Source organism: Rhipicephalus microplus, chromosome 3, assembly GCF_043290135.1.
Source record: "Rhipicephalus microplus isolate Deutch F79 chromosome 3, USDA_Rmic, whole genome shotgun sequence".
Classification (NCBI taxonomy): Eukaryota; Metazoa; Arthropoda; class Arachnida; order Ixodida; family Ixodidae; genus Rhipicephalus; species Rhipicephalus microplus.
Window position 1 is genome coordinate 232,696,652 of NC_134702.1, and position 24,384 is coordinate 232,721,035.

At 42.9% G+C, this 24,384-nt stretch overlaps 2 protein-coding genes across 3 annotated transcripts; one reads left to right on the top strand and one right to left on the bottom strand.

Moving 5' to 3' along the window:
* Positions 1-11,105: 11,105 nt before the first annotated feature.
* On the bottom strand, positions 11,106-14,738 carry LOC119171848 (uncharacterized). 2 transcript variants are annotated; one of them, XM_037422707.2, is made up of 3 exons: positions 13,442-14,738; positions 12,792-12,909; positions 11,106-12,439 (listed from the first exon to the last, which is right to left on the bottom strand). In XM_037422707.2, exons 1-3 carry the CDS (start codon positions 14,498-14,500, stop codon positions 11,172-11,174), a joined length of 2,445 nt encoding a protein of 814 aa, XP_037278604.2. In that variant the 5' UTR covers positions 14,501-14,738; the 3' UTR covers positions 11,106-11,171. The 2 variants fall into 2 exon arrangements, with proteins under 2 accessions (XP_037278604.2, XP_075746921.1); XM_075890806.1 differs by lacking the exon at positions 11,106-12,439 and having other exon boundaries at positions 12,521-12,909.
* Positions 14,739-14,870: 132 nt separating this feature from the next.
* On the top strand, positions 14,871-18,977 carry LOC142804164 (BEN domain-containing protein 5-like). Its single transcript, XM_075890807.1, has 11 exons — positions 14,871-15,202; positions 15,260-15,399; positions 15,494-15,595; positions 15,873-16,128; positions 16,245-16,292; positions 16,984-17,022; positions 17,108-17,152; positions 17,255-17,332; positions 17,417-17,454; positions 18,132-18,351; positions 18,820-18,977. Exons 1-11 carry the CDS (start codon positions 15,010-15,012, stop codon positions 18,960-18,962), a joined length of 1,302 nt encoding a protein of 433 aa, XP_075746922.1. The 5' UTR covers positions 14,871-15,009; the 3' UTR covers positions 18,963-18,977.
* Positions 18,978-24,384: the final 5,407 nt, after the last annotated feature.

Consider the following 24,384-nt stretch of genomic DNA (forward strand, 5'->3'; position numbering starts at 1 on the left):
GCCTCGCGTTCCCGTGCAGAAACTCGGTAGGGGCTCTGACGGAGCGGACGGGCATATTCGTCGGTTATGACGCGATGTTTCGCGAGAGGGGTCTGACGAAGCCTCGACGACGACGAGAAGCAGTCCTTGTATTGGTGGAGTAAGGCTTTGAGCTCCTTTTGTTGCTGCCTGGAAAGGCTTTGATTGACGTCGAAGGCGGGCGCGGACACTGCGGCATTGCGTCGTGCAGCAACCGCACCTCCATCGGTTGCTGCCTTTAGTTTCCCGGGTAGGGGCTTGGGGATCGGCCCCGGTTAGGGCCGGTGTACTGGCGGCGATCCGGGGAGACGTAGCGGCCAGGCGAAGGTGAACGGGATGGTCGTCGTTGTTGCCACTGTGATCCGGCGATGTAGTCGGCGATGTCGCGAGGTCGCTCACCTGGGCGCGGACGCGGCGCGTTCACGTCGAAGCCACGCAGTCCCATCTCACGGTACTGGCAGTAGCGGTAGGTGTGCCCGGCTTCGCCGCAGTGGTAGCATAGTGGGCGGTGGTTCGGGGTGCGCCAAACGTCAGTTTTCCTCGGCGAGCGCTGGATTACTGGCGAGCGGGAAGGCGTCGGGGGTGGCGGCGGTGGCTGGCGACGAAACTGCGGAGACGTTGGGTCCTGGTGTTGGCGAGGAGCGGCGACAGGTCGTCGTGCAGTAGCGGCGTAGGTCATCGCCTCCGGTTGGGGCTGTGGCCGTTCAGGAACGCTCAGTGAGCGCTGTAGTTCCTCGCGGACTACGTCTTCGAGAGAGGCGACTTGGGGCTGAGACAATGGCAACATGCGGCGCAGTTCTTCACGAACAATAGCACGTATGGTCTCGCGCAGGTCGTCGGGGCAGAGTCCTCGGAATTCTGCGACGTCTGGCGACATGCGCCGATCGTATTGGCTGGTCCGCATTTCAAGAGTCTTCTCGATGGTGGTAGCCTCGCAGAGGAACTCTTGTACCGTCTTTGGCGGGGTTCTGATCAGTCCGGCGAAGAGCTCCTGCTTCACTCCTCGCATAAGCAGGCGAACCTTCTTGTCCTCAGACATGTCGGCGTCGGCGTGGCGGAAAAGTCGCGTCATCTCCTCCGTAAAGATCGTTACGTTTTCGTTGGGGAGCTGCACCCGAGTTTCAAGCAGTGCTGCGGCTCTTTCCTTTCGCACGACGCTTGCAAAGGTGCGCAGGAAAGCAACGCGGAAGTCGTCCCAGGTTCGAAGCGTTGACTCGCGGTTCTCGAACCAAGTCCTTGCGGCGTCTTCCAGGTAAAAATACACATGACGCAGCTTGTCGTCCGGGTCCCACTTATTGAGGGCTGCGACGCGGTCGTAAATGTCAAGCCAGCTTTCCGGGTCTTCGTAGGTCGATCCGCGGAAGGTAGGCGGCTCTTTGGGCTGGTTGACGACCACGGTTGCCGAAGAACTAGCTTCCGTCATCGTGGATGCCGGCTTCGTAGCAGCCTTTGTTTTCTTGTCCTTGTCGGGGAGCGGCAGGTATTCGGGCGGTAGTCCTTGTTGTCTTCGGCTCACTCGAACGACCGGGTCGGCGTCGTCCTCTTGCCGGCTTGGGCTTGGCTCACGGCTGGACGGGGGCGTACGGTACATGGACCGAGAAGCACCTCCACCAGATGTCACGAGGTTGTGAAACACGCAGCACTTGAGAGGAAGCACGCAGGAGTCAGGGCGGTGTCAGGCGAACTGTTTATTGGGCGAACTTGTGCCCAGCAAAACGGGGCCAAACACAACTCATAGCAACAGCGGCGTGAACAGTCGTCGGCCGACGGAGAAAAAGAAAAGACCCCCAGTGGCGCACTGCGCCGGCTTTTTATACACGCGTCGTAACGCGTTCCAAAGTGGCATACAAGACAAACGCGGCCTGCGTTGCGCTTAACAGAAAGTGATAGCGTCTTCCTTCGCAAACGAAAAGAACCGCACGTGTCAGTTTTTTATACACGCGTCGCAGCGCGTTCCAGAGCGGCATACAAGATAAACGCGGCCTGCGTTGCGCTTAACAGAAAGTGATAGCGTCTTCCTTCGTAAACCAAAAGAACCGCACGTGTCAATATTCTACTGCATTTACAAAACAGAGATGACAAAAGATTTCTGCTTAGACCTGTCTCGTTCGCGGACAAACTGCAGTACGCACATAAAGCCAATTCATTTAAAAATTCGAGTATCTTATCCACTGTTGACACATGGAACAAGTTACGAAATGATGTCATATTCTGTAACAATGTCGAAGCCTTTGAGGATAGTTTATTGAATTCCATGTACTGTTCTACTTAATGACGCTTTCAATGATGAACTGAGCGGAGCTGTAATGTGGCTATTAAAGATTAGGAGTTTGTTGCCATTCACTTTTGACTTTCTTTGTTTCAATTTTAAAAGGCAGCATAAAGCCACAGGAAAGATGAAAGGCGGTAGAGACAAAGAGAACAGCGCACTTTGTCTCTAGCTATCTTTCTTTTCTCATGTGTTTTGGCGCTGCCTTTTCAAAATGAGTACTATCAACCAGCTAGTCCAAACTGAAGTACTTCTTGAACAAATTTTTTATACAGTGTGCGCTTTCCTGCCAAATCCTTGCTCGGATACTGCCATAGTATCTGCCAACCTCATCGCAATAACTACGTGTCAATCCAGAATATTACTCAGAAGCAGGTTCCCAAAGAAGTGTCTGTTTAATGTTGTCCAGCCTTCCTGGGGTCACTGCAAGGGTCTTTGCAAGGTCCTCAAATCAGAATATTAGCGACAGGCGAGAATATGTCAAGACTGCTTCAGCGCTCTTCGTCTCAACTCTTCTTCTTGTTCCGTTTGTCTTTCCACTGCCTTTTTAAAATGGTTACTATTAACCAGCTAGCCCTAACCAAAGTACTCCTCGAGAGCAGCACTTTTTGTTTCAATTAATTAGATTTTTTTTTGCTTTGTGTTCAATCATGAAAATAACCAGCTTCTGTCTGATTGAGCAACTGCTGCACATTTGCTTACAGTATTCATAAATAAAGAAAGAAAGAAATCCTTATAACGTAGAAAATCCCCCACATCACAATAACAGCAATTTCGGTTCTAGAGGATTTGGAATGTGTGGCCAGACAGTTGAAATTTCTGTAACACACTCAGGAACAGCTTACAGTTCAGTGACTGACAGTATTAATTAGCTTATTTAATGATGCTGCATTCACTCAACAAAATTTTCTCCGTAGTACAGTAAATTATATAAGAATGACAAGCAAATATTCTGTGCGTGCTGTACAAGACTAAACTTTTATGCCCCTTCACACCTCCCCCCAAAATAGAGTGTCATAAGATTGCAGTACCACAACACATGCAGTGAATTATCTGTAGGCTACTGTAAAAGACAAAAATACAATGAAAGTAACAGCACATATTCATAAATAGTTAACGAACATTCAGTATACAATCCAATATAACCTTCATACAGAAATTTTGAAGAACTCTAGTGAGTTATATAAAAATTATTAAAATTTAAGCTGTAATACGATAAAAGTAAAACCATAGACTCTAACAAATCGACAAGGTTCACACACATAATCTTTATTATGATGGGCACAACATGACATTTTTTTTTCATTTGCTCAGAAACACTATAAATAAAGAAAAGCAAAATAACAAGCAGTCCAGAGTCATGCCTTTTTCGCTTGCTGAAGAAAAAAACCATGAAGGGGCTGGCCAAAAATCAATATGGGTCACATTCTATGAAGCAGCGCAAAGAAGGGGCGAACAATTGGTGATTTAGGAGGGCACATGCAACCATCGAGCACCTAGAGTAAATAGAAAAAAAAAATGATTCATCAATAAAAATAAAAACCGAATGAGAAAAACGATAGTGAGATAGCACAACTTGGAACATTAAACATGAAAGTTCGCGATAAAGTTATTTCTGCGTTTGAAGACGTGAAAAGTATGGAGCCGAATATATCCTAATTGTACAGATTTTGTGCTGTGAAGGTATTAACATCATTTTTTTCACATTTAGTAGTGGGCACAGCTTGTTACCGTCAAAATTTTGACAGTTCTGATATAGAGATACTTCAATATTTTGTACACCTAAGATCATGAGCCATAATAGTTTTTAATTGTTGCATGAAATTCTATAAAAATCTTTCACCAGCTGTAAATTTGTTCCTTCTTGGTAATGAAAAAAGCATTACAATGATCCGTGTGCTGATATCCAAATGCAGGCTGCATAATTACAAAAAAGGCATATTGCATGAAATCATTTAGAATCCCCTCTCCAGTGGATGATCCACAGGACTCCTTGACAGATAGAACCGTTCAGTCATTTGATCAGCAATCGAACAATGAAATGATGGTATTCTATCTCAAACTTAATTTACTATGCAACTTACATATAATTGTTCTTTCAAAAGCTTGTTAAAGCTATGTACAATCAAGATTGAGCCTTATTGATTACTATCCGTAGAAGTTTGTGATGGTCCAGTTGAAAAAAGAACATTGCAAACAAATATGATTCTCATTATCAATATCTGAATATTTTAAGTGGAACGTATAATTGAATAGTAAGGGATAATCTTTTGTCATCATAAGCATTTCATATGAACTCGACAGTATCTGAAGTTTACTCAGCTGCTGTTGCTGCGAGTCATCCTTCACGTGCAGATGGACAGTGAGAGCTTGTAGTACAGTCAAACCCAGTTGTAACAATACTCAAGTACCCCAAAAATTTCATTGTTAAAAGCGATAGTTGCAATAAATGGGTTGCAATAAAGAGTGCTAAAGAGCAGATGGCAGGCTGCAGTGAGAAAATGATAATAACATAATGAAAAACAAATGGAATCACTGACTGAATGATTTCACTAAACATAAACAAGCATAGTAAAAATGTTTTATGTAGTGTCTTTGGACGTTTTTTCTAAATGTGAATTATTGGTGGTGAATAAAACCTTCATGAAATAAACTGAGTACTTGCATCAAGGTTGTGAAACAAAATATTATTACAAGTAGCCTCGCTTGGTATACGGCACCAGTGTTTTTACTTTGGCAACTAGCATTGCTCTTTAGTGTTTTCATTCAAATGGGCAGCAACATGCGTGGAGGATTCTCACTAGCAAGTGACCAGGCTGTGTAAATTACTCAAGTCCTTCCATACGTAAGAGACTATATAGAAAACACTTTCTTTACTCAAAGTCTTTCTGTTAAAACAGCAAACAAAAGGTCTGATAAGAAGTATTGCAAAAAGGCAGAGAGGTTGGCGAGCAGAAAATGAAGCATACTTTGAAAATTAGTGCGAACACACCAGAGACACAAGACAAGAAGGACAGAGTATTAGACCCATCTAACAACTAAAGTTTATTGAGACAAAAAATGAATGCACAAAAACCAGCATCTTGCATGCTCGTTATTTTAGGTCCTGTCAACAATATTGTTAAACGTATGTACTTCACAATCAAACGAACAAATAAAAGATTCAGGTATGCCATGCACACCCTACATTTCAATGAAAAACCCTTCCGCGAGTTCACAATCCTTTTTAAAAGTGAAGCTCTAAAGTTGAAAAAAACAAACGCCGGGTGTCTAAAAAAAAACCCTCCATGCCATTGTTTATCAGCTAACACAGAGACAGTCCGCACAGCTGTCCCGCTAGCCGAGTACAAGGAACGAAAGGCCCATGCTTCTGCCAGGGTTGTGACAGCCAGCTTTGCACATTAGTTCTCGCACTGGAGTTTGAATATTTTTGCATAGCCTGTGACAGGCTGTGGTACTTCATCTCAGCCAAAGAAAGACGTAGCATGAGTCAAGAAGGCTACAGTCATGTCCCTAAGATCAACAAGCTTTGCTATCACTCAAGCATTACATGGGTAGTGTTAACTTCTCCTTTCATTTTTCGTGCTTCAAGATAATGTGGGTTATTTAAAAATGGTGTCATTAACACACATATGAGTTTTAGACACAGTAATAACAAGAACTAACAAAGAATAATGTTTCATGATTATTGTGTTATTGATAAAGTTTTTATTATTCTTGTGTCTAACAGTAAAACAGGGGCTCTTGAAATCACCACAAGAAAGCTGACTTCCACAAAACAAAAGTAGTGCTCAGAAAAACACCATGTGACTTGAACCTTCGCACCATAAGACAGGAAAGCTGCTCAAGGTATATAGCCAAACTTAAGTAAACGGTAGCCACCAGATCACAAACATTGCATGGCATCAAGTTCACAATTCTCGCAATTTATAGAAGAGGGACGACTTTGCATTAGCAGAATTGAAGCACATGCTATCTGCGCAAAGAGGAATGATGAAGGGTTGCAGCAAGCTGCCAAACAGCTTTGCAAAATGTCGTCATACACAAGTGCTGCAGTGCGCTACAGAATATTTTACAATAAGGTATAACTTTCCCAACGGAAAGCATAAGCAGTGCTTATGCATGTAGTCAGAACGCTGTCTTCACTTGTGGCACAACGAGGTCTAAGGCAAACCCCATCTTCATAATTTCTACGAACTAAAGTTTAGCGTGTGAAAATGTTTAACCAGGCATCAAGACGAAAGCCATCGCATGAAAAGAGCTTCAACATAAACCAGGAAGTTGCACTGTGTTCGTAAGTTGATTTACTAATTTACATCACAAGCATTACTTCTTGCAAGCAATTTTCCAATCACTTGCAATTCAAATAAACTCATTGCTCATTTCAACTAATGGCAATAATTAATTTCTAGACAGAACTCATGCTTCTAGAAAAGCTGTGCCTGTGCTATAGCCAAGATGGACTGGCAAAAATGAGCAGAAAGACGGTGATTACTTAAATCAGGTGCACTTTTAAGTACAAAGGTGACCGTTTTGTAAACTACGAAGAAATACAAAGCTTGCTCGTCTAGTTATTATTTATTGAGGATGTGGTTGTGCTAAAAAGCATGCTATTATTATATGCAAATTCAAGTACAACTATGCATGCTAAAGCTTTATCATTGCAGCCCCATGCACTCAGTAATGGTGACTGTTGATTAAGATGAGGCTTTTCTTTGGGGAATTGTACGAAAGATTGAGTACAGTAGTTAAATTCACTGAGCTGAACGTTTGCATGAGTGATCCAGCGAGCAGTACATAAAACACATGTTAGGATTGTTTAATGGGGTTGTCACGCCAATTTGGCACCAATGCCACGATGGTGTCACTGCGTTGCAGTGAAAGAATGATACATTTGAAGGACGCATTGCTCTCCGCTATGTGTGTGTGCGTTGAGAGGGGTCTTCATATGTACAAAGAGCCTCCCCAGAAATACGCGTTGTTTGCTACTTAGAGGGGATAGTATACATATGACCCACACATAGCGGGGCATGGAAGCTGCATTGTGAGCGATCCTCGGCAGCGATAGGTTGTTTTGTGACCAGTGTTCCTGTGTCAAAGTGGCTACATCGAAGAGTGGTTAGCGAGATGAGAGTACTCGCTTCGTTCGGAGTGGAGAAGCTTTAAAGTAGCGTGAATCTTCTGGTGTAAGCGGCATCCTGAACTAAGGCGGCGCTCGGATGCCGACAAAGGGGACCCTTCGGCAGCGTAGCTGTAGGACTTGAAAAGGACAAGTGAGGGGAGGAGGCATTTGGCTTTGCGTTTGGGTAAGGGTAACACGAAAATCGGCTATCGCTGAAAATCATTTATGTTGAACTGATCCCACTTCACAAGTTGCCTTTAATAAACAGTTTTGTTGTGGAACTTTGCCCTTTTGGTTGCAAGGTGTGTGTAGATGATGGGGAAGAAGCATCCCAAGAAGCAGAAAATACTGAGCTTCCTACTAGCCTGGGTTAGACCTTAACAGGTACCATGACCAGAATTCATCTGAATGGCTTACTGCATCAAGACAGATGACATCGAAAGGAGAGACTTCGGCCAGCTTTTTGCGACAACACCTAAGCGCAATCCTCAGGCAAGAAGTCGGCGGCTGAAAGGTGCAGGTCCTGCAGTATCGCCTAGAAGGGTCGTTACTACGACAGCGAAGGACAATGTGCTGCGGTAAAAAACCCACAGGATCTACTGAGCGATTTCTAGGCTCCCGACACAAGGGGTTATTGACTAGCGCCACAAGCAGATGGCTTGCAGCTGTGGCACTCATGTTCGAGTAGGTCCTGCCTGTTTTTTCCGGAAGAACTATGTCTCTTACAACTATAGTGCAGACCCATCGCACAGTGGAAAATGCAGAATCGGCATTGACGGAGACAAATTCCGGTAATGCACAGGCTTCGTAAGTGCACAGGAGTGCTTTAGGCTCGAGTGATCAGGAAGCTGCCATATGGCTCAGGGAGAGGGAGTTCAATCTGGAAATGTTTCGGATGCTAATTCAGCTTCAGGCGTTAAGGCTGCAAGAACAGGGTACTCATGAGAACGAAGTTTGAGGGAGAGCTAAGTTAAGTATCTATGCCAAGAAATTAAGGGCAGCACTTTCAACACTGCTGGAATCAGACGACCTACTAGCAACAGCATGGTTTAGGAGTGCAGAAAGAATGCTTAGGAGTTGCGACATTATATAGGGATCAGCAGGCATTATCATTGTACTGTTTTTTAACGAGAAAAGTAGGACCCTTGTTGCACCTCTTGTTGAGCTAGTACTCTTGGTGTTAAAATTGACGCATGACGAGTACAAGCACCGATTTTACGCCTGTCCGAAGAGCAAGGAGAGCTGGGGACAATGCGTCAGAAATTTAGAGATAACCCTGGACTACTACTTACATTTCTGGAAAGTAGAGACCTTGTAAGAGCTTTGTGCACTCATAGTGTCTGACTGTGCGAAGGAGATGATGTCGCACGAGCTATGTGCTTATTCCAGCATGAAACGGGCAACTGGTTTAAGCCAAAGAATGTAGCTAAACTAGCCCAAAAGTTTGAAGAGTATAGCTTAGTACCGCCAAAGGGCAGGTCGCCGGAACTACAGTTACAGACAAACCGAGGACACGAACGGCATCAGGCGAAGATGTGAATGGATTGTGGTCGAGTGAGCCACAATAACTGCTGTTATGCAATGAATTTGGGAAGTTAGATCACGTACGTAGAACTGTCCTCGGACTAAACAGAGTGCAGCGACTGAATGGCAGAGTAGTAAGGAACTACAGCAGATGAAGTTCGCAGCAAAGACTGTTTCTGACTTCAATGAGTTGAAAACGAAAGTTAGAGACTACATGTCAAAGTTGAGACTAGCCTCCCCAGGTGAAAATTTCCTGCTGGTTTTCTGTTGGGAGTTGTTGGTTTTTGATGGAACCAGCAGTTAATCTGCTGGTTTCTTGCTGGTTGTACTGGTTCCAGCAGGGTGCCTACTGGTTTTCTGCTGGTTCCAGCAAAGTGCCTACTGGTTCTTACTGGTTTGCTGATGGTCCCAGCAAGCTACCTGCTGGTTGTACTGGTTCCAGCAGTGTGCCTACTGGTTTTCTGCTGGTTCCAGTGGGGTGCCTACTGGTTCTTTACTGGGACCAGTACCCTGTCTGCTGGCTCTACTGGTACCAGCAGGATGCTTGCTGGTTTTCTGTACTGGTTCAAGCAGGCTACTGGTTTCACCCTGGGATGCTGCTGGGACCATTAGGCAATACCGGACGGTTCTCAGCTGCTTGAACTGATTATAGTGGTGGTCCACTTCGTGGTTTCCTGAGAACTCTAACTAGCCGAAACATTCAATCATGAGGCTTGTATCTTCTGATTATAACTAAGACTTTACTGTACTTGAAAGTGGTGTGCCAATACATTGAGCAATTAAGATGTAGTATAGAGAAATATGACGTAGAGACTGTTTATACAGGTTTCAAAAAACAAAAGTCAAGGGAATTCAAGGCAGTGTCTTGGGTTTTCGAAGGACTAAAGAAGATATCCAAAGAATATTTTTGTGGGTGCTCTGCATTTCAACATTCTGACTAGTTCTAATAAGTTTATATTATAATGAACATAGTGCTTGTGATAGTGAAGCCTTTATTCCACAAGAAGTAGTTCACTACACACAAAAAATGTTCAGATTAGCTGCGGAGACTTTTTAAGCATAAACTAGGCTTTGCTTCGTTGGAGTATACTAACTTAACATGCTGCTCACATGATGGGGAAACCAATTTTGTGGCATAAATGCACGAGACATAGTGAAGCAGAGAGATAAGTCGAGAAAGAGACAATGTACGACAAGGTTGACGTACAGGTGGGGAAATGAACAATAAAAAATGTCGTGAAGAAAACAGTGCAACACCAGAAGGGAGCCAGCACCTAAGCCACAGTAGGTGTCTATCGCTTCATTAACAGTGTTTCATATTTTTAATGCCCTGAAGAACAAAGCATATTGGTGCTGAAATGAAGTTTGGTGAATCTACACTGCTGCCTAAGCACAAAGAAGCAGCTCATAGACAAATTCCTAGACTTTTAGGCTTCGAATATGTTCTTTTTTATTTCAATGGTTTTATTGTTATTTAATTTGGAAACATACATGTACAAAGGATACAGAGAAAAAAGGGAGGAATTTTGAAGAGTTGCATGCACCCTGAACACACAAGGTGTGTTCAAATATAAAGGGGTGCTCAAACGTTCCCAGGCTGCTACGCTTGTAATCTTATGACAGCACTGCCTGGGAACATTTGACCAACCCAGTGCACATTAAACCTTGTACTGTACAACAGCGCACACTTTCTCTTCTTTTTTTTATAATACAAAATGTTTACACCCAGAGACAGGGCTAAAGCTGGGCTTAAACAATGAGAATTGTCAATACTCACAATCATGAAGTTTATTAGTAATTCAAGAGGCACTCGACAGTATACAGCATGAATTTGCACAAATTGGCAATAGCTAAATCAATTGAAAATGGCATTTCTCACTTCCTCTAAAAACAACTGTTTCACTGCACAATCCACAAACATCTACACCTGCAGTTCACTGACATGTGGAGGTTCTTTTTAACAGCCCATTCATTTAACAGCTTGACATGCAATGACAATGCGGTGTACACATCTGAGGTTTCTACTCATATCATTGTAATTTAGAAGGTGGCTTGAGCAGTGAATTATTAATAAAGCCACAACACACAAGGAACAAAAAAAACTAATTTTACAGATGTGAAGTGTTTCTGACAAAAAGTACAAAAAGTAGGTATAAGAAGGTATTGGTGCGATTTTTATATGATGAGACCTTTTTATAGAATGATGAAACTAATTCAATGTTGCTCTTAAGCGTCCCTTTAACAACCACCAGAGAGCATTTTCAAAGAAATTCTCTGAAAAAAACACTTTCTATTGACCTCTACATAGTTGCAAGGGACAACACTGGCAGACAGCTCCACTAGCTGTTGGGAATTCGCATCCTCTGATTTCATTATGTGCTCAGTGCCAAATGCACGACGTGACAAGAATTTGTTTGACAGTGCAAAAATCCTTACATTTCCTGACGAATCCCTAATAGAAACAATGTGCTTCAACTTCAAGCACGTTCCCAAATATATTTGCAATACAGTGCTGTCACTTTTGTTCGGCCTTGAGTACTGCTCACTGTGAAACCGAACACCCGGTGATACAATCACTCGGTCATGTTCCATGACACGGCCCCTAACGATGTTGCCAACATGGTCCTGCACAAGGTGAAGCAGCTGGTCAGACACAGCTCGGGGTTTGCTGAGCAGTAAACCACCTTTACTATTTGATGGGCCAGCTTTTGTCAAAAACTTCAGAGTGCAAGGGCTAGCTGAAGCCTTTAGATACCTGAAGTTGCTGGCCATCATTAAGCGCTCTACAATCTGCAGTGGGGCACCTTTTGCTGATGTGACCAGCTGCTTAATTTGGCCAATGTTAGACTCAAAAGCAAAACATGAATGTGCCCAAAGAGGTCCTTGGTTCAGAACACTCTGAGCCATGTGCAACAATTGATGTACATTGAAAGTCATGTTTTTTTCTCCATAGAGAAACTGCATGTCGACAACAAACTTTACCAAGCAGTCTGTGCTTACAGAAATGTCACTGAGGGACACTGTGTCCTGCAGAAGAAGGGCAATACCTTTCACAAGCAATGCAAAATGTTTAAGATACTGCCGTGGAAGTAGGCCTTCCAGACAAGGCAATGAAAAATACAGTAGCCATTGCTGCCACTCCGAGGCTTTCCAATACTTTCTCAGAGAAACTGAGCGGGGAAGTCGTGGCATACAGCTATGCGGCTTTATAGAGCACAAACGTTGATCTAATACTGCCACAGTTTGTGGTGCCCCAATGTAATATTCCTCGCCTACATTAGAGAGCCAGTCCTCCGTCATCTGCCGTGCCACACCTAGAAGCACACAATGCATATAATCTGGAGTAAAGCCCCAGATTATATTAAAGTGCTGAAGATTAATCAAAGGCGTGATGCCTTTTGCTCCCTGTACTGGTCTTCCAGCTTCAGCAGCCTTGGCCATGATTTCCTTTGTGCCTTCTGCTGTCCTGTCAGGTGAAACAGTGTCCACAGGATACTTGACAGTTCCTGTTTGGCAATAGTAAGAAAAAAAAACAGAGAACCTCACAAATTTAGAAGTTTGTAAAATCTCGCACAGCTAAGCTTGATTGTAAATGGCACACTTGTTTTCAGTGATATTTCTGAGAATTTACTTCTAGAACACATTTAGAAAAACATACTATGTGCCAGAATTTGGAAACATAGAATCGCTACGACATAAAGCACATTTTTGCCTCTGAGATGAGAAATGGCAACCCCAGATACATTAAACAAGGTGAATGTTTACATAAAAATTGCTAAAAAAGAGAGAAACTCTGATCAACATATCTAGTCAGAAATCTGACTCCATGTTATGCAGTAATGCGACATCTTTACTAACCATTCACAGCTGCCCCTGGATGCAAGCACCATCCACAGCCATAATACCCATTAAACTGGGTTAGGTGCTGCATGGCTGCCCGTGCTGGTGCATCAGCGCTGCAGCTGAAGCAGTACACCTGCATGAGCAAGGACAAAAAAGGAAGCTGTTAGCCCTAACTACCCTCTGCAATGAAGTACAACAAAAAGGAAATGGATAGAGGGCTTGTTTTCTTTGCCAGACACAAGTCAATTATTGCAGTAGACATTGAGGACAAGGAAAAGATCGGGTGATGTTATTAACAGTTTTCAATTGATAACAATCCATTCAGAAGAAGCACTTTTCATGCTTTTGCATAAAGGGACATGATCTCCGTAAGTTGTAACAGTTACAGTAAACACAACGCAGTAAATACCACTTTGACACTTAGATAATTGACAGTATTTAGAGATAAAGTCGCACTAGAAAAGAATACACACAAAGATGAACTAGTGTGCCATCCTCCATGGTGTCATTATGCCCAAGTGGCCTGGATTTCATCATGACTGGAAGAAATTAGCTGGCACAACAATGTAGCCTCGTCTATGCATTGTAGCTCAGTGCAGCATTTACAACTAGAATGTCTTGAAGTCGTGTTGTTCAAGCAGCTTTAATAATTAAAAAAAAATTACCTTGGAATGCACAGTTTCGTTGCCTGCCTTCCATGTGATCCCACTGGTCGACAAACCGTCCATTTGTTCAACAAATGCGTTCAGTAGGAGAGTCATGTCGGGATGTTTCTGGCCATACCACAGAGCAGACACAAGCACATTTTTCTGCCTCATGTACACTGGGAGTTCATTCACCATCACTTGAACGGGCCACACAGAAAACTTCGATGACTTGAACACGGCGCTTCCATCACTGTTAACAGTGAGAGTGATATCATTTTTTGATGTCAATTCGCGCCTAAGTGCCCTGTATAAGGTGCCATCTATTATGTCTGTCATTTCATCTTTGTCGACAGACATACTCTCGTTTATTGAATTCAGTCTTTCGTGGAGTGCAGTGCTCGCATCATTCTCGGCAAGTAACGAAGACAGCAACTTTGCGATGGGCAGGGTTATGAAAAAGTGGCCATCGCGTAGCATCTGCGGCCCACTGTTACGTTGCCCGCATACGGTGCACGTTACCCGCACTGCATTCCGCGCTGCAAGGTCGCCACTTGTTACGGCAAGGAGCGTCATACAGTTTTCACAGTAGAAGTGTAACCGGGCGGCTTTTATTTCTGCCCCGACACTCTTCTTGAAAAGATATTTAGTAACTGGTATATCATGTCGTTCAAGTATGTGCATTATCAACTTTTGGAGTGCTTCGACTCCCTTCCAAGGGATGCCAAATTCGAGGACAAAATTGACAGTCAGTGCCAGCAAATCGTCACTAGAGAAGCTCCCTAAATCTCCCTGTGGCTCGTCTGTCATTTCTGCGCCAACGGAAGGCTGCGGCTCGTCACTTGGGGCCGCTTCATGTGCCGATTCAGAGTCACAGTCGCCTTCAACATCAGTCTGCGGAGGTTGCGTCAGTACGCGAAGTGCTGTCGGAGCAGTCGACCCGCCAGCGACATTTGTGTCCTGCTGCAGTCCACGACGTGATTGTTGCACGCTCGAGGCTGATCTTTCGAGATATGTTTTCGTTGAATACGGGATGGCGGAGGCGCTGCCTGGGTTTAGGTATTCCTTTCTACGAGGCATACTCCCTCAGTGCGGATCCACGCAAATATCGCACTGCAAACTCACCGAAAACCTTCTAAGTAATGAAGCCACACGTTGTGTTCACGCGCACAATCACGACAGTTCGCTCATAGTTCGCTCGGACTCGCACATTCTCCATGATCTCACACAATCAAACGACTTGGATTGGCTTGTACGGCGTTGAATTAGTTGGATTGCAACCCGGATTTCAAAAACACATATCTATTTAATTATATCTTAGTAAGTTTATACATTGTTTATAACATGAACAGTTTTTACACCTGTTTATAAGCTTATTTAAAGCATTTTTTATTTGTTTATAGGTGTATTTATTTATTTATTTTGTTCCGCACGCAGTTATTGGTATTGCCCAGTCTTGCCGCTAGGAGTTGTTATGGTGTTATTTTTAATGGACACGACACGTGCGCGACACGCGACTGCTACATTTTTTTCAGAGATTGGTGTGTGTGTGATGCCATTTAAGGCTTTGTTAAATCATCAGTACTACCATGTACGCTGTTGTTCGTTTCCTGGACGATCACGACAAACGGTTACACGTCATTCACGTGCATGACATCGAGAAGTTTGATCCCAAAGACACCAGCGACTACGACAACCGCTTTGTTTACAGCGCGTACTGGCGAGACCCCGTGGATGACACAAACACTGGTTTGTACAACACGCAAGTCTTGATGCTGGCAGGTATGTGTGGTATGTGAAATGTTACGGTTCCAATTTTATAGTCGTAATTTCTTACAGAAAGCGAAGATGACGCCCGCGCGAAAATGCGGGCCAAGAGGTTGGTGATACCAAAAATACCTATGCAAGAAACGACGTCAGATGATGATCCTGATGAGCTCGTGGAGTCCCAAACAAAAAGAAAAAAGGCTGAAAGAAAGGTTGCTATTTATGCTGCCTACATTTTGAAACGGCTGAAAACTTGCTGGTCTTGCATTGATCATCATCTGTAATTGTGCTTTCGACTTCTTTCAGAAACAAAAGAACGACAGAGCAAATGCTAAAAAAAACATGTATGACGAAATTCTTAAAAAGAATCTGGAAAAAGCGCACTCTGGGCGTAAACCTAGAGCACAGGTAAGTGTGCCATGGTCTTCATTAGTGCACTGTACTATAAAAGAAGCATTTTTTTTTACTGAAAGCAAAACCCTCATGAGACCCTTGAAGGCTACAGCTAGGGCACAATAAATAGACAGGGACAACAGAAGAAAGCACAAAGTGAAGCGCCGATACTTGTGTTGCTTCTGTTGTTCCTGTCTATTGTGCACAGTAGCCTTCAAGATGCAATACCAACTAGCCCACCAAGCCATCCTAGTGAATTCATGAAGTCATTTTTTGCATGATGAAATTTCAGCCAAGGAAAGGGACAGACACTCCGTCGGACAGCGGGTCCTCCGATAGTGATGAATTGTGCCCAAAAAGTGAAATTCTTCAAATGAAGAAGAAGAAAGACGTGTGGAAGGCGAGAACGAAGGCGCTGGTGGTTAAAGAGCTTGAGAAGGACAGAGACATGTGGAAATTGCGTGCTGAGGAGCTGCAGCACGACAACCAGTTTCTAAAGCAGCAGGTTGCAAGCCTGCAGAGATCCCTTGAAAGCAAGCTTTTCAAGCGTAAGAATGCTTTTTGCTCTGCATTATTTACTTGACAAAAGCTCCATGTATAATGATTACATGACAACTCATGTGCTACATAAAAACTTGTGCACCCTTTTTTTGTGTACATGCAGTTGCAGTAGAACAAGACCGGGTGCCTTGCAGTCGGGGCATGTTGTCAGGTTTGTTTCCCCATAAGAACTGCATACACCTATGCTCTTGAGTAAATGCATCAGTTCCATATTTCACTGGGACAGTAATATAGCATACTTTGACCTGTTTAATGAAGTCAGCTTTTTTATTATTTATTTATTCATATTTTGTCTAAGCAACTCGCTCAGTAGTATGTGCAAAGTAAAGGTTATAGAGATTTGGCTTTACTTGATGAACTTGCCGAACGAGTTCAAAGAGTGCTGCACTTTTTATTTGTTTTGAAAAAGTGCCCGCCAAACACAGCATGAATTAACTTTGGAGTGTAAGTTCAGCTGTTCTGCAGTAAGATGGCAGCTTCAGTCAGTATGTAATATAGAAGATGCTAGTGCCATGATAATGAAATGATGTTGGTTCTTTGAAAGTGGAGGTGGATAGATGAAAGTAAAGTTTGAACTGTAAAACAGAGTAGCCAATCGAGAAAACCTCGAACGAACAAAATTTTTCCTTGGTATGGTTTATCGCTATGTTACATTGTGATTTTTGGTTTGAAAGTCCGAAGTGAATTGACTTGGAGATGTGCACCTCATCGTAGCTTTTAGAAGCAGCCAATGCTCTAAGGCACGCTCTGACTAGCATGAAGCTTTAAACAAAAGCATCCAGATTTAACAGGCTTGAGGGGTTGAAATCTAAACTTTTACACCTGAATCATTTTTATTACAGCACATTCTGAGACAGATGAAGGAGAAAGCTTCGTCGGAAGTGAGTACTTTGCTTCTTTTATAATACTTCCCTGCATTTCAAAACTGGAGTGACAGTTACTGTCACTATATCTTTGTAACTTTAGATCTGTTGATTATGGACAACATGGCCTGCAGTGAACGTGTTCTCCGTAAGTAACAGCTCTGGTTTCATAGACAGTAAACTTTGTTTCAATTAGAGCAAGTTGTGCACCAAGATAAGCCATTTTTGAATAATTCTAAATGTTGCGTAGCACCGTGCTCATCTACTGCTGTAGAACCAGAGGAAAGGACAAGCACTGTTGGTGGAGAAAAGAACACTACACATCCAGGTCAGCTCAGATGTCACCTCAGATATTCTGACAATAATTTTTTTTTTTTTGTGCCATGACAAGGACCTGATATCTTTCTTGCAGGCCCAAATGGAGATTTCATTTATATGGAAGATGGCTCTGTAAGTAATTTGCTCGAAATTTAATGTCACTGTCTGCAGCTGCTTTTCATGCTTAACCGTTTTTTTTTCTATTGGTAGTCACAGCTACTCTATAGATCTAGGTGGTATAGTTAATTACGAAAGCTTTCTTAAAGCTTCTTGCTTGCAGCATGTTTACCATTTTTATTTTTTTAGCATGCTCAAGTCTTCAGTTTTACTCAGTGTACTTTTTGAGAGAAGTATGAATACCGTTGGGACCAGCACACAGTTTTTCTTTTTTATTATCAGCAATAGCAAGGTGTACAGTGCTGATCACACCTGTCTTGAGCACCTGAGCAGTGCTGTGTGGATGAAATATGGCAAAATTCTAAAGCAGATACTCAATTTCACTGATACTTCTTGCATTCATGTGCAGTTGAATATACTAGATGAACCGCACAGGCTCAAAAGCATTGTCTCTAACAGAGTAACCAATAACATTTTACTGCATTTGATTTGCAGCACACCACTTGTGCACCATAGACAAGTGTGATAGACTGTACATACTATTCATGTGCTACATCGTTGTGTTGTGCCAGGTGCATTGGTTAAACAATTTGTTAGTTTTGTTGTATGTTTAGCAGAAGTAACATGCAGCATTTTTTGTTTCATTGCTCCTTACAGTAGGGATTTTCCTCCATTATTTTGCTTTTTCACAGTTCCATTTGACGAAAGGCGTAACAATAAGTGGTGTGTGTGCAAAAAAAATATTTGGGAACAAGAAGGCTACCTTGGTGGTGAAGGATGCTGCCCACGCTATATGGGGAAGCAACGTTCTTGCATCTAGGAGCGTCACAGGGACCGTTGGCTCCAGGAAGAGAGCATTGGGGGAGCAGCCCAAGCAGCCGCTGACACCGGAGAAACTTCTTGTTGTGTCAGGTACAACTAGCATGAATAGTTTTCCACAGCGCATGCAGGAAGTCATCTTTACACAGCCTGGCAGCATGAACGAAAATGAAAGAGTGAAATTCATGCTGTTTGCTTTGCGAGTTGTCAAAACAAAATTTTGGTATATAGGGTGAACAGAAGTTGCACTTTGTACTGGAAATATGGAAAGATATCTCTGAGTTTGGGTTAAATTTGATGGGGTGCATGGTAGGCTCCTATGCTCAACTGACAATCTGTTGCACATGAAACTGTGCACCAAATTTAACTGCCATCAGCTGCCGAACAGGACAACTTGGGTTTTGTGGAGCTTGTGAAACTAAGTCATGCACATTCCTAATCCAGTGATGTCGGAGCTTTAGTGCTCAAACCCAAGCTCTGCCTCTATGGTGTGGCAGTTGTCGTTGCCGCAATCACTACTTTTTGTTGTCTAATGCTCAAAATCGACTCGTCTGTTTGTAGAAACACTCAAGCACTGGGGACAGCAGAAAGACGTCAACACTGCTGACACGGAAAAAAATCTGCCCAGGATCCTGGCTGAGAAGATCCAAGATCTCCTGAAATCGAAAGTGCGCAAGCAGATGTTTGACGATCAAGCACAATAAATTCTTAAACACTAAGGCTGTTTGTTTAACGCCCAATGCATGCTGTTAACTTGGCACAGGAATGTAGAACGTGCAAGTTACAATAAGCACTGACTTACTAATCGAATGGCACAACCATCTGGATAGCCATAAAAGTTATGTGCTTGTAACCCTAAAGTTGCTAAATTGGGCAGAAACATGCATTTGAGTTCGTTTGGGCACCACCTTGTTGATTGGGGGCGTCCTCCATCTCGGTGAGTAACAATTTTGTTGCATGTATGCAACCCTGAGCTGAAACCAGTAGCTGCTGGTTTCGGATACTGGTTTCAGTGACTGGTTCCATCAGCTACTGGTTCCATTACCTACTGGTTCCAATACCTACTGGTCCCATCACCTACTGGTCCCATCACCTACTGGTCCCATCAACTACGGGGAATGTGCTAATAAACCATCAATACTGGAACCAACAGAAAACCAACAGGAAATTTTCACCTGGGTCGGTAGACGTTGTGTGTGGCGTGTGGGACTTGAAAGCATCTCTGGAACTGGGAGTGGAGAGAACCATTCTGAGAAAGAGTGTACTGTCCAAGATATTGAAAGGACGATGCAGTAGAATGGTACACTTGCAAGAAGCATTTGTGCATATGGTCATAGCAGACCCTGTGCGTGTGCCTCTCAGTTCACCCTCGATAAAACATGAGACGAAGCTGCGACTGATGACATTGCATGCCGTGACTGATGAGTTAGCAAAGACATTAATGCCTACTACCCCTTCCCCCCCTGATGTCTTTGAGGAACTCTAGCGTGAAGGAAAATTAATTGTCCGACACATAAAGGTAGCACAATTAAAAAATGACACGCAACAAAAGGAGGACAACAACCTAGTTTCAGTGGTGATAGTTGTGTCAAGAGATGGTGCAGGACAGAACAAAACGGAGGGAGAACATATGGTCGAGTTGACGTTTGCAAGGTGACAAAAAGAGAGAAGAGAAGTTGGGTGACGTAGGCAACATTCCAGACCTATTTAATGATGATGTTGTGTACTCTTATGAGACATGCAATGAAGCTTTGGGAGCAGGTACATATGAAGCAGTGCAGCAATAAACATGCATGTTGGGAATAAGTTAACCCTTTCAATGGTAACATTGCCCAGCGAGATGTGGAAAAATTTGGTCACATAGCGGGATGCGGGTCACATTCTCGACACCCATAGCACATTCAAGCTATTGAACAGCCTAAAACACAAGTGATGAAGAAACAACTTCGCAGCGCAGTTGGTTTGCTCAAGTATTGCAGGAGCTATATTTTGTCATACAGTAAAACCTCATTAACTCGAACTCGTCTATTTAGAAATACCGCTTAATTCGAATTATTTCGGTGGTCCTGCATTTTTAGTGTAATTTTTGAGTTGATAATTTGAAGAGGCGGCCAGCACCACTCCGGTTAATTCAAAAACCTTAGGTGCAGTGTACCAATTCACGATCCCGATTTCGCCGCAAAACCAGGGAAACAACAGCCCTTAAGAGCGACTAGGCAATGTACTGTAGCAATGCTACTAACTGGCAGCTGAATAATCTCAGCCTCGATACCTCCAGCACGCAAAATGAAATTGTAAAGAAAAACGGTCTCGGTGATCACTTGAAATATGCATCTTGGGAAAACAAGACATGCTTCGCTGCAACACAGTGGTGATGCGCGGGCAGCATGTTGCATGTTTGTCGCAACAACAGGGCGTCATGATTTACCCATCTTTTCTGGCAATATAAAGAAATTAATAAAAGACAGGCTGTCAGAATTCGCGATGCATGCGAACCTCCGAGTGCCGGTTGCTCCAGCGATTTGCGCTCTTGCACTGCTGGCGGTGTTATTGCCTGCCACGCCTACTTCAAAAACTAGGTTCTAAAGCTTCAATGATCATGTTTTCCTGCCAAAACATCGCGAGTTTCGTCACACTGCCTATTATTAAAATCTTTATTCTACTAAGAAAGAATGGGCTAATGGTTTCATCATGACATGCTGATGCAGCAAAAAGCAGCTGATACGCTCGCCGCGTGTCATTACTGCGTTGCAGTGAAGATGTCTCATTTTTCGCAGGAGCGCATTTCAGTTGATCACTTTTTTTTGTTTGTTTACGGCAAAACTGCGACCTTGTATTGCTGAAAAACTTAACCATTGGAGCCGCAAACTAGCCAGCACAGCAAACGACGAGCCCTGATATTACTTTAAATGATTTCAAGTTCCTTGCATTCCACTTTTTGTATGTTCTGTTAATTCGAAAACGCACTTAATTCAAACCTTTCTCACAGTCCCACTGATTTCGAATTACCGAAGTTTTGCTGTACTTCGAAACAGTGCATCTTCCAAGAGATTTTTCTTTTTACATATGAGTACGTCACGTTATCTGTCTCGTTACCCCAAACTTTGCATTTGCATCTGGAGGCGTGGCATAGTGAGCAAAAGAGAGTATAGGATAGTGGCATTGCCCGTAAACTCGCTTGATGTGTTTATGTGGAATGAACTTTCTTGAACTCTCATTTATTGGATGTTTTTTTTTATTGCAATGTGAAAGTGTCATGATGTATTAAATGTTTTCGATAGCGTGCTGTGCACAGCGCGTGTTTTACTACATTCTAGGTGGGAGGAATTAAGTTAACCAAGCCGAACCTTCGCGCGAGTGAGCCAGCGGGCAGTACGTAGAAAATGTGTAAGGATTGTTTAGTGGGGTCATCACAGCTATTTCAGCGCCAATGCTCACTTGCTATGATGGTTTTACTACGGTGCGGTGAAAAAATGATACGTTAACGCATCATTGTTCCGCCATGTGTGTGCATTGGGAGGGGCCCACATATGTACAAAGAGCCTCAACAGAAATGCGCGTCGTTTGCGAACTCGAGGGGATAATAGACACGTGGCCCACAGATAGCGGGGCACGTAGGTTGCATTGTGAGTGACCCTCGAAAGCGATTGGTCAGTTTGTGACCAGCGTTGCTGCGCCAAAAAGAGCGTTTAACGAGATGAGAGTGCTGGGTTGGTTGGGGGTGGACAAGCCTTAATGTAGCGTGAACCGTATGGTGCTGGTGGAAGCGTGAACTGAGGGGGAAATCTGGGTGCCGATAAAGGGTACCCTTCGGCAGCACAGATGTAGGACTTGAAAAGGACAACAAGGAGAAAAGAGGTAGAGGGGTGCTTTTTGGCTTTGCGTTTGGGGAAGAGCGAGCTGTGAATTGGCCACCGCTGAGAATCATCTATGTTGACCTAATCTGATTTCACCTGTTCCTTGTAACAAAGTTTTGTTGTGGAAGTTTGCCTCCATGTTTTGAAGTGTTTGCAGACGATGGGGAAGAGGCGCCCAAGTAGCGGAAAATGCTGAGCTTCCTACTAGCCTGGATCAGATCTAAGCTGGTGTCATGACCAGGATTCATCTGATAGGCTTGCTGCATCAGGGCAGGTGACATTAAAAGGAGAGACCTCGACCGACCTTCTGCGACGACAGCCAAGCGCAGCCCTCGGGCAAGAAGTGGGTGGCTGAAAGGTGCGGGTCCTGCAGTAATGCTGTCTTCCTTCTAGGTTTCCATACTTTTATTGCTGGCCTAACACGTCATGCTTTGTTAAGTTGAACTCCTGCTTTTGAGTAAGTTGACTTCCTCTGTATGTATAATTTCACATTTATCTTGTAGTGAAACCTATTTACGCTTTTTTGTACCCAAGTCCTAGTTTATGTATAGTGTAGCACTAATTCTTTCAATAACTGTAGCTTTATCAGGGCTACGACTCTAAGGATTTAGAGCTACTGACAATGACTTTATTTTCGCATCAATACGTACAATGAATGATACAACGGGCGGGCGGAAAAACTGTCGTTCGGACAGCTTGACGAGGCCACTGGCCCCCTCATCGGCGCTTAACAGCAGTGATGCAACAACAAGAAACCAACATAAATCAGTATTATATAATGCAAGACATATATAGAAAAAAAAATAATGTCTAAGTTTACAAAATTGTAATCCTTTGCAGAGACAAAGAAAAAGAACAAGAAAAATACCGCATTACAATAACGTTCTTCTTACGTGACCTTAATTATTCGTGCGCCCGAGATTTAAAAATGATAGGCATCAGAAGAATGCTTTTCAAGAAGTATTTGTCTTGAGTTCAAAATAACTGTGTATGGCTTTAAAATACATGTTCTCTAATTGTAGCCCTTCGCAAATTAATCTGTTTAATAATCTTGGTAAGTTGTTTCGGAGTCTTTGTTTTCATTATATTGTTCGCACTGTCGATATTTTCCAGTACTCCCTTTTACGTGTTGCATATACAGGGGTGTTTTCTTGTAACCTGGAAAGGTGCTTAAGAAAACCTTATCTGGTTTTTAACTCTTGTTTATACGCCTTACACAAACGGTAAACACATAGTGTTGTGGCTGGAAGTATCCTATATTTTAAGAAATACTCACGTGTGTAGAAATGTCTTTGGACATTTTCAATTGTGCGTAAGAACTTTTTTTGTAGGACGTGTATTCTGTGTATATTTCCTTGTGTAGTGGTGCCCCAAACTAAATGACAATAGTTCAGTCTGGATTGAAACAAACTGTTGAAAATTACCATCATAATACTCTGACAGTATATGACGATTGCGGTAAACGATACTAGTCACTTGAGAGAGCTTTGTTAGAGGCAATCGACATGTGCATCGTAGCATAATGTTTCCTGAAAGACGACGCCTAATGTTTTAAAACTGGATACGAGGGCGATGGGTAAGGAGGTTACTGTTAAAGTTTTATTAACTATAATTTTTTATTTTTACTGCGAAATAACATAGCTTTTGTTTTATTTGTATTTAATTCGAAACTGTTTTGAGATGCCCATTCGTCTAACTTTTGTAAGGTTAAGTTGGCTTCATCTATTAATTCATCAGTCGAATTCCCTATTAGAAAGATGCTAGTGTCATCAGCATAAATTATAAACATTGCCTGAAGGTTTATGGCAATAATATCATTAATATAGAGATTAAAAAGGAATGGGCCTAAGATACTGCCTTGTGGCACACCTGAAGACACGGCAAGGGAAAAAGAGATCCTGGTTTATGTCGACTCGCTGAATACGATGTTGTAGATAGGATTTTATGACTTCTGCCGCCTTGCCGCGGTAGCTATAGCGTAACAGTTTCTCTAATAAAAGGGTATGATTTATAAGATCGAATGTATTAGTGAAGTCAATAAAAATTCCTAGGACTAATTTATTTTTGTTAAGTGCTGTTAATATTAGGTTTTTTTGAGCCAATAACGCCAGTTCAGTGCTAAGACCTTTGGGGAAACCAAATTGGAACGGTGTTATAAAGTTATGTTTTTCCTCAAAATTCAGTAAATCGATTCAAAATTATTTTTCAAGTACTTTTGAATATACTGGAAGAATAGATATAGGGCGATAGTTACCCATGGTATTTTTAC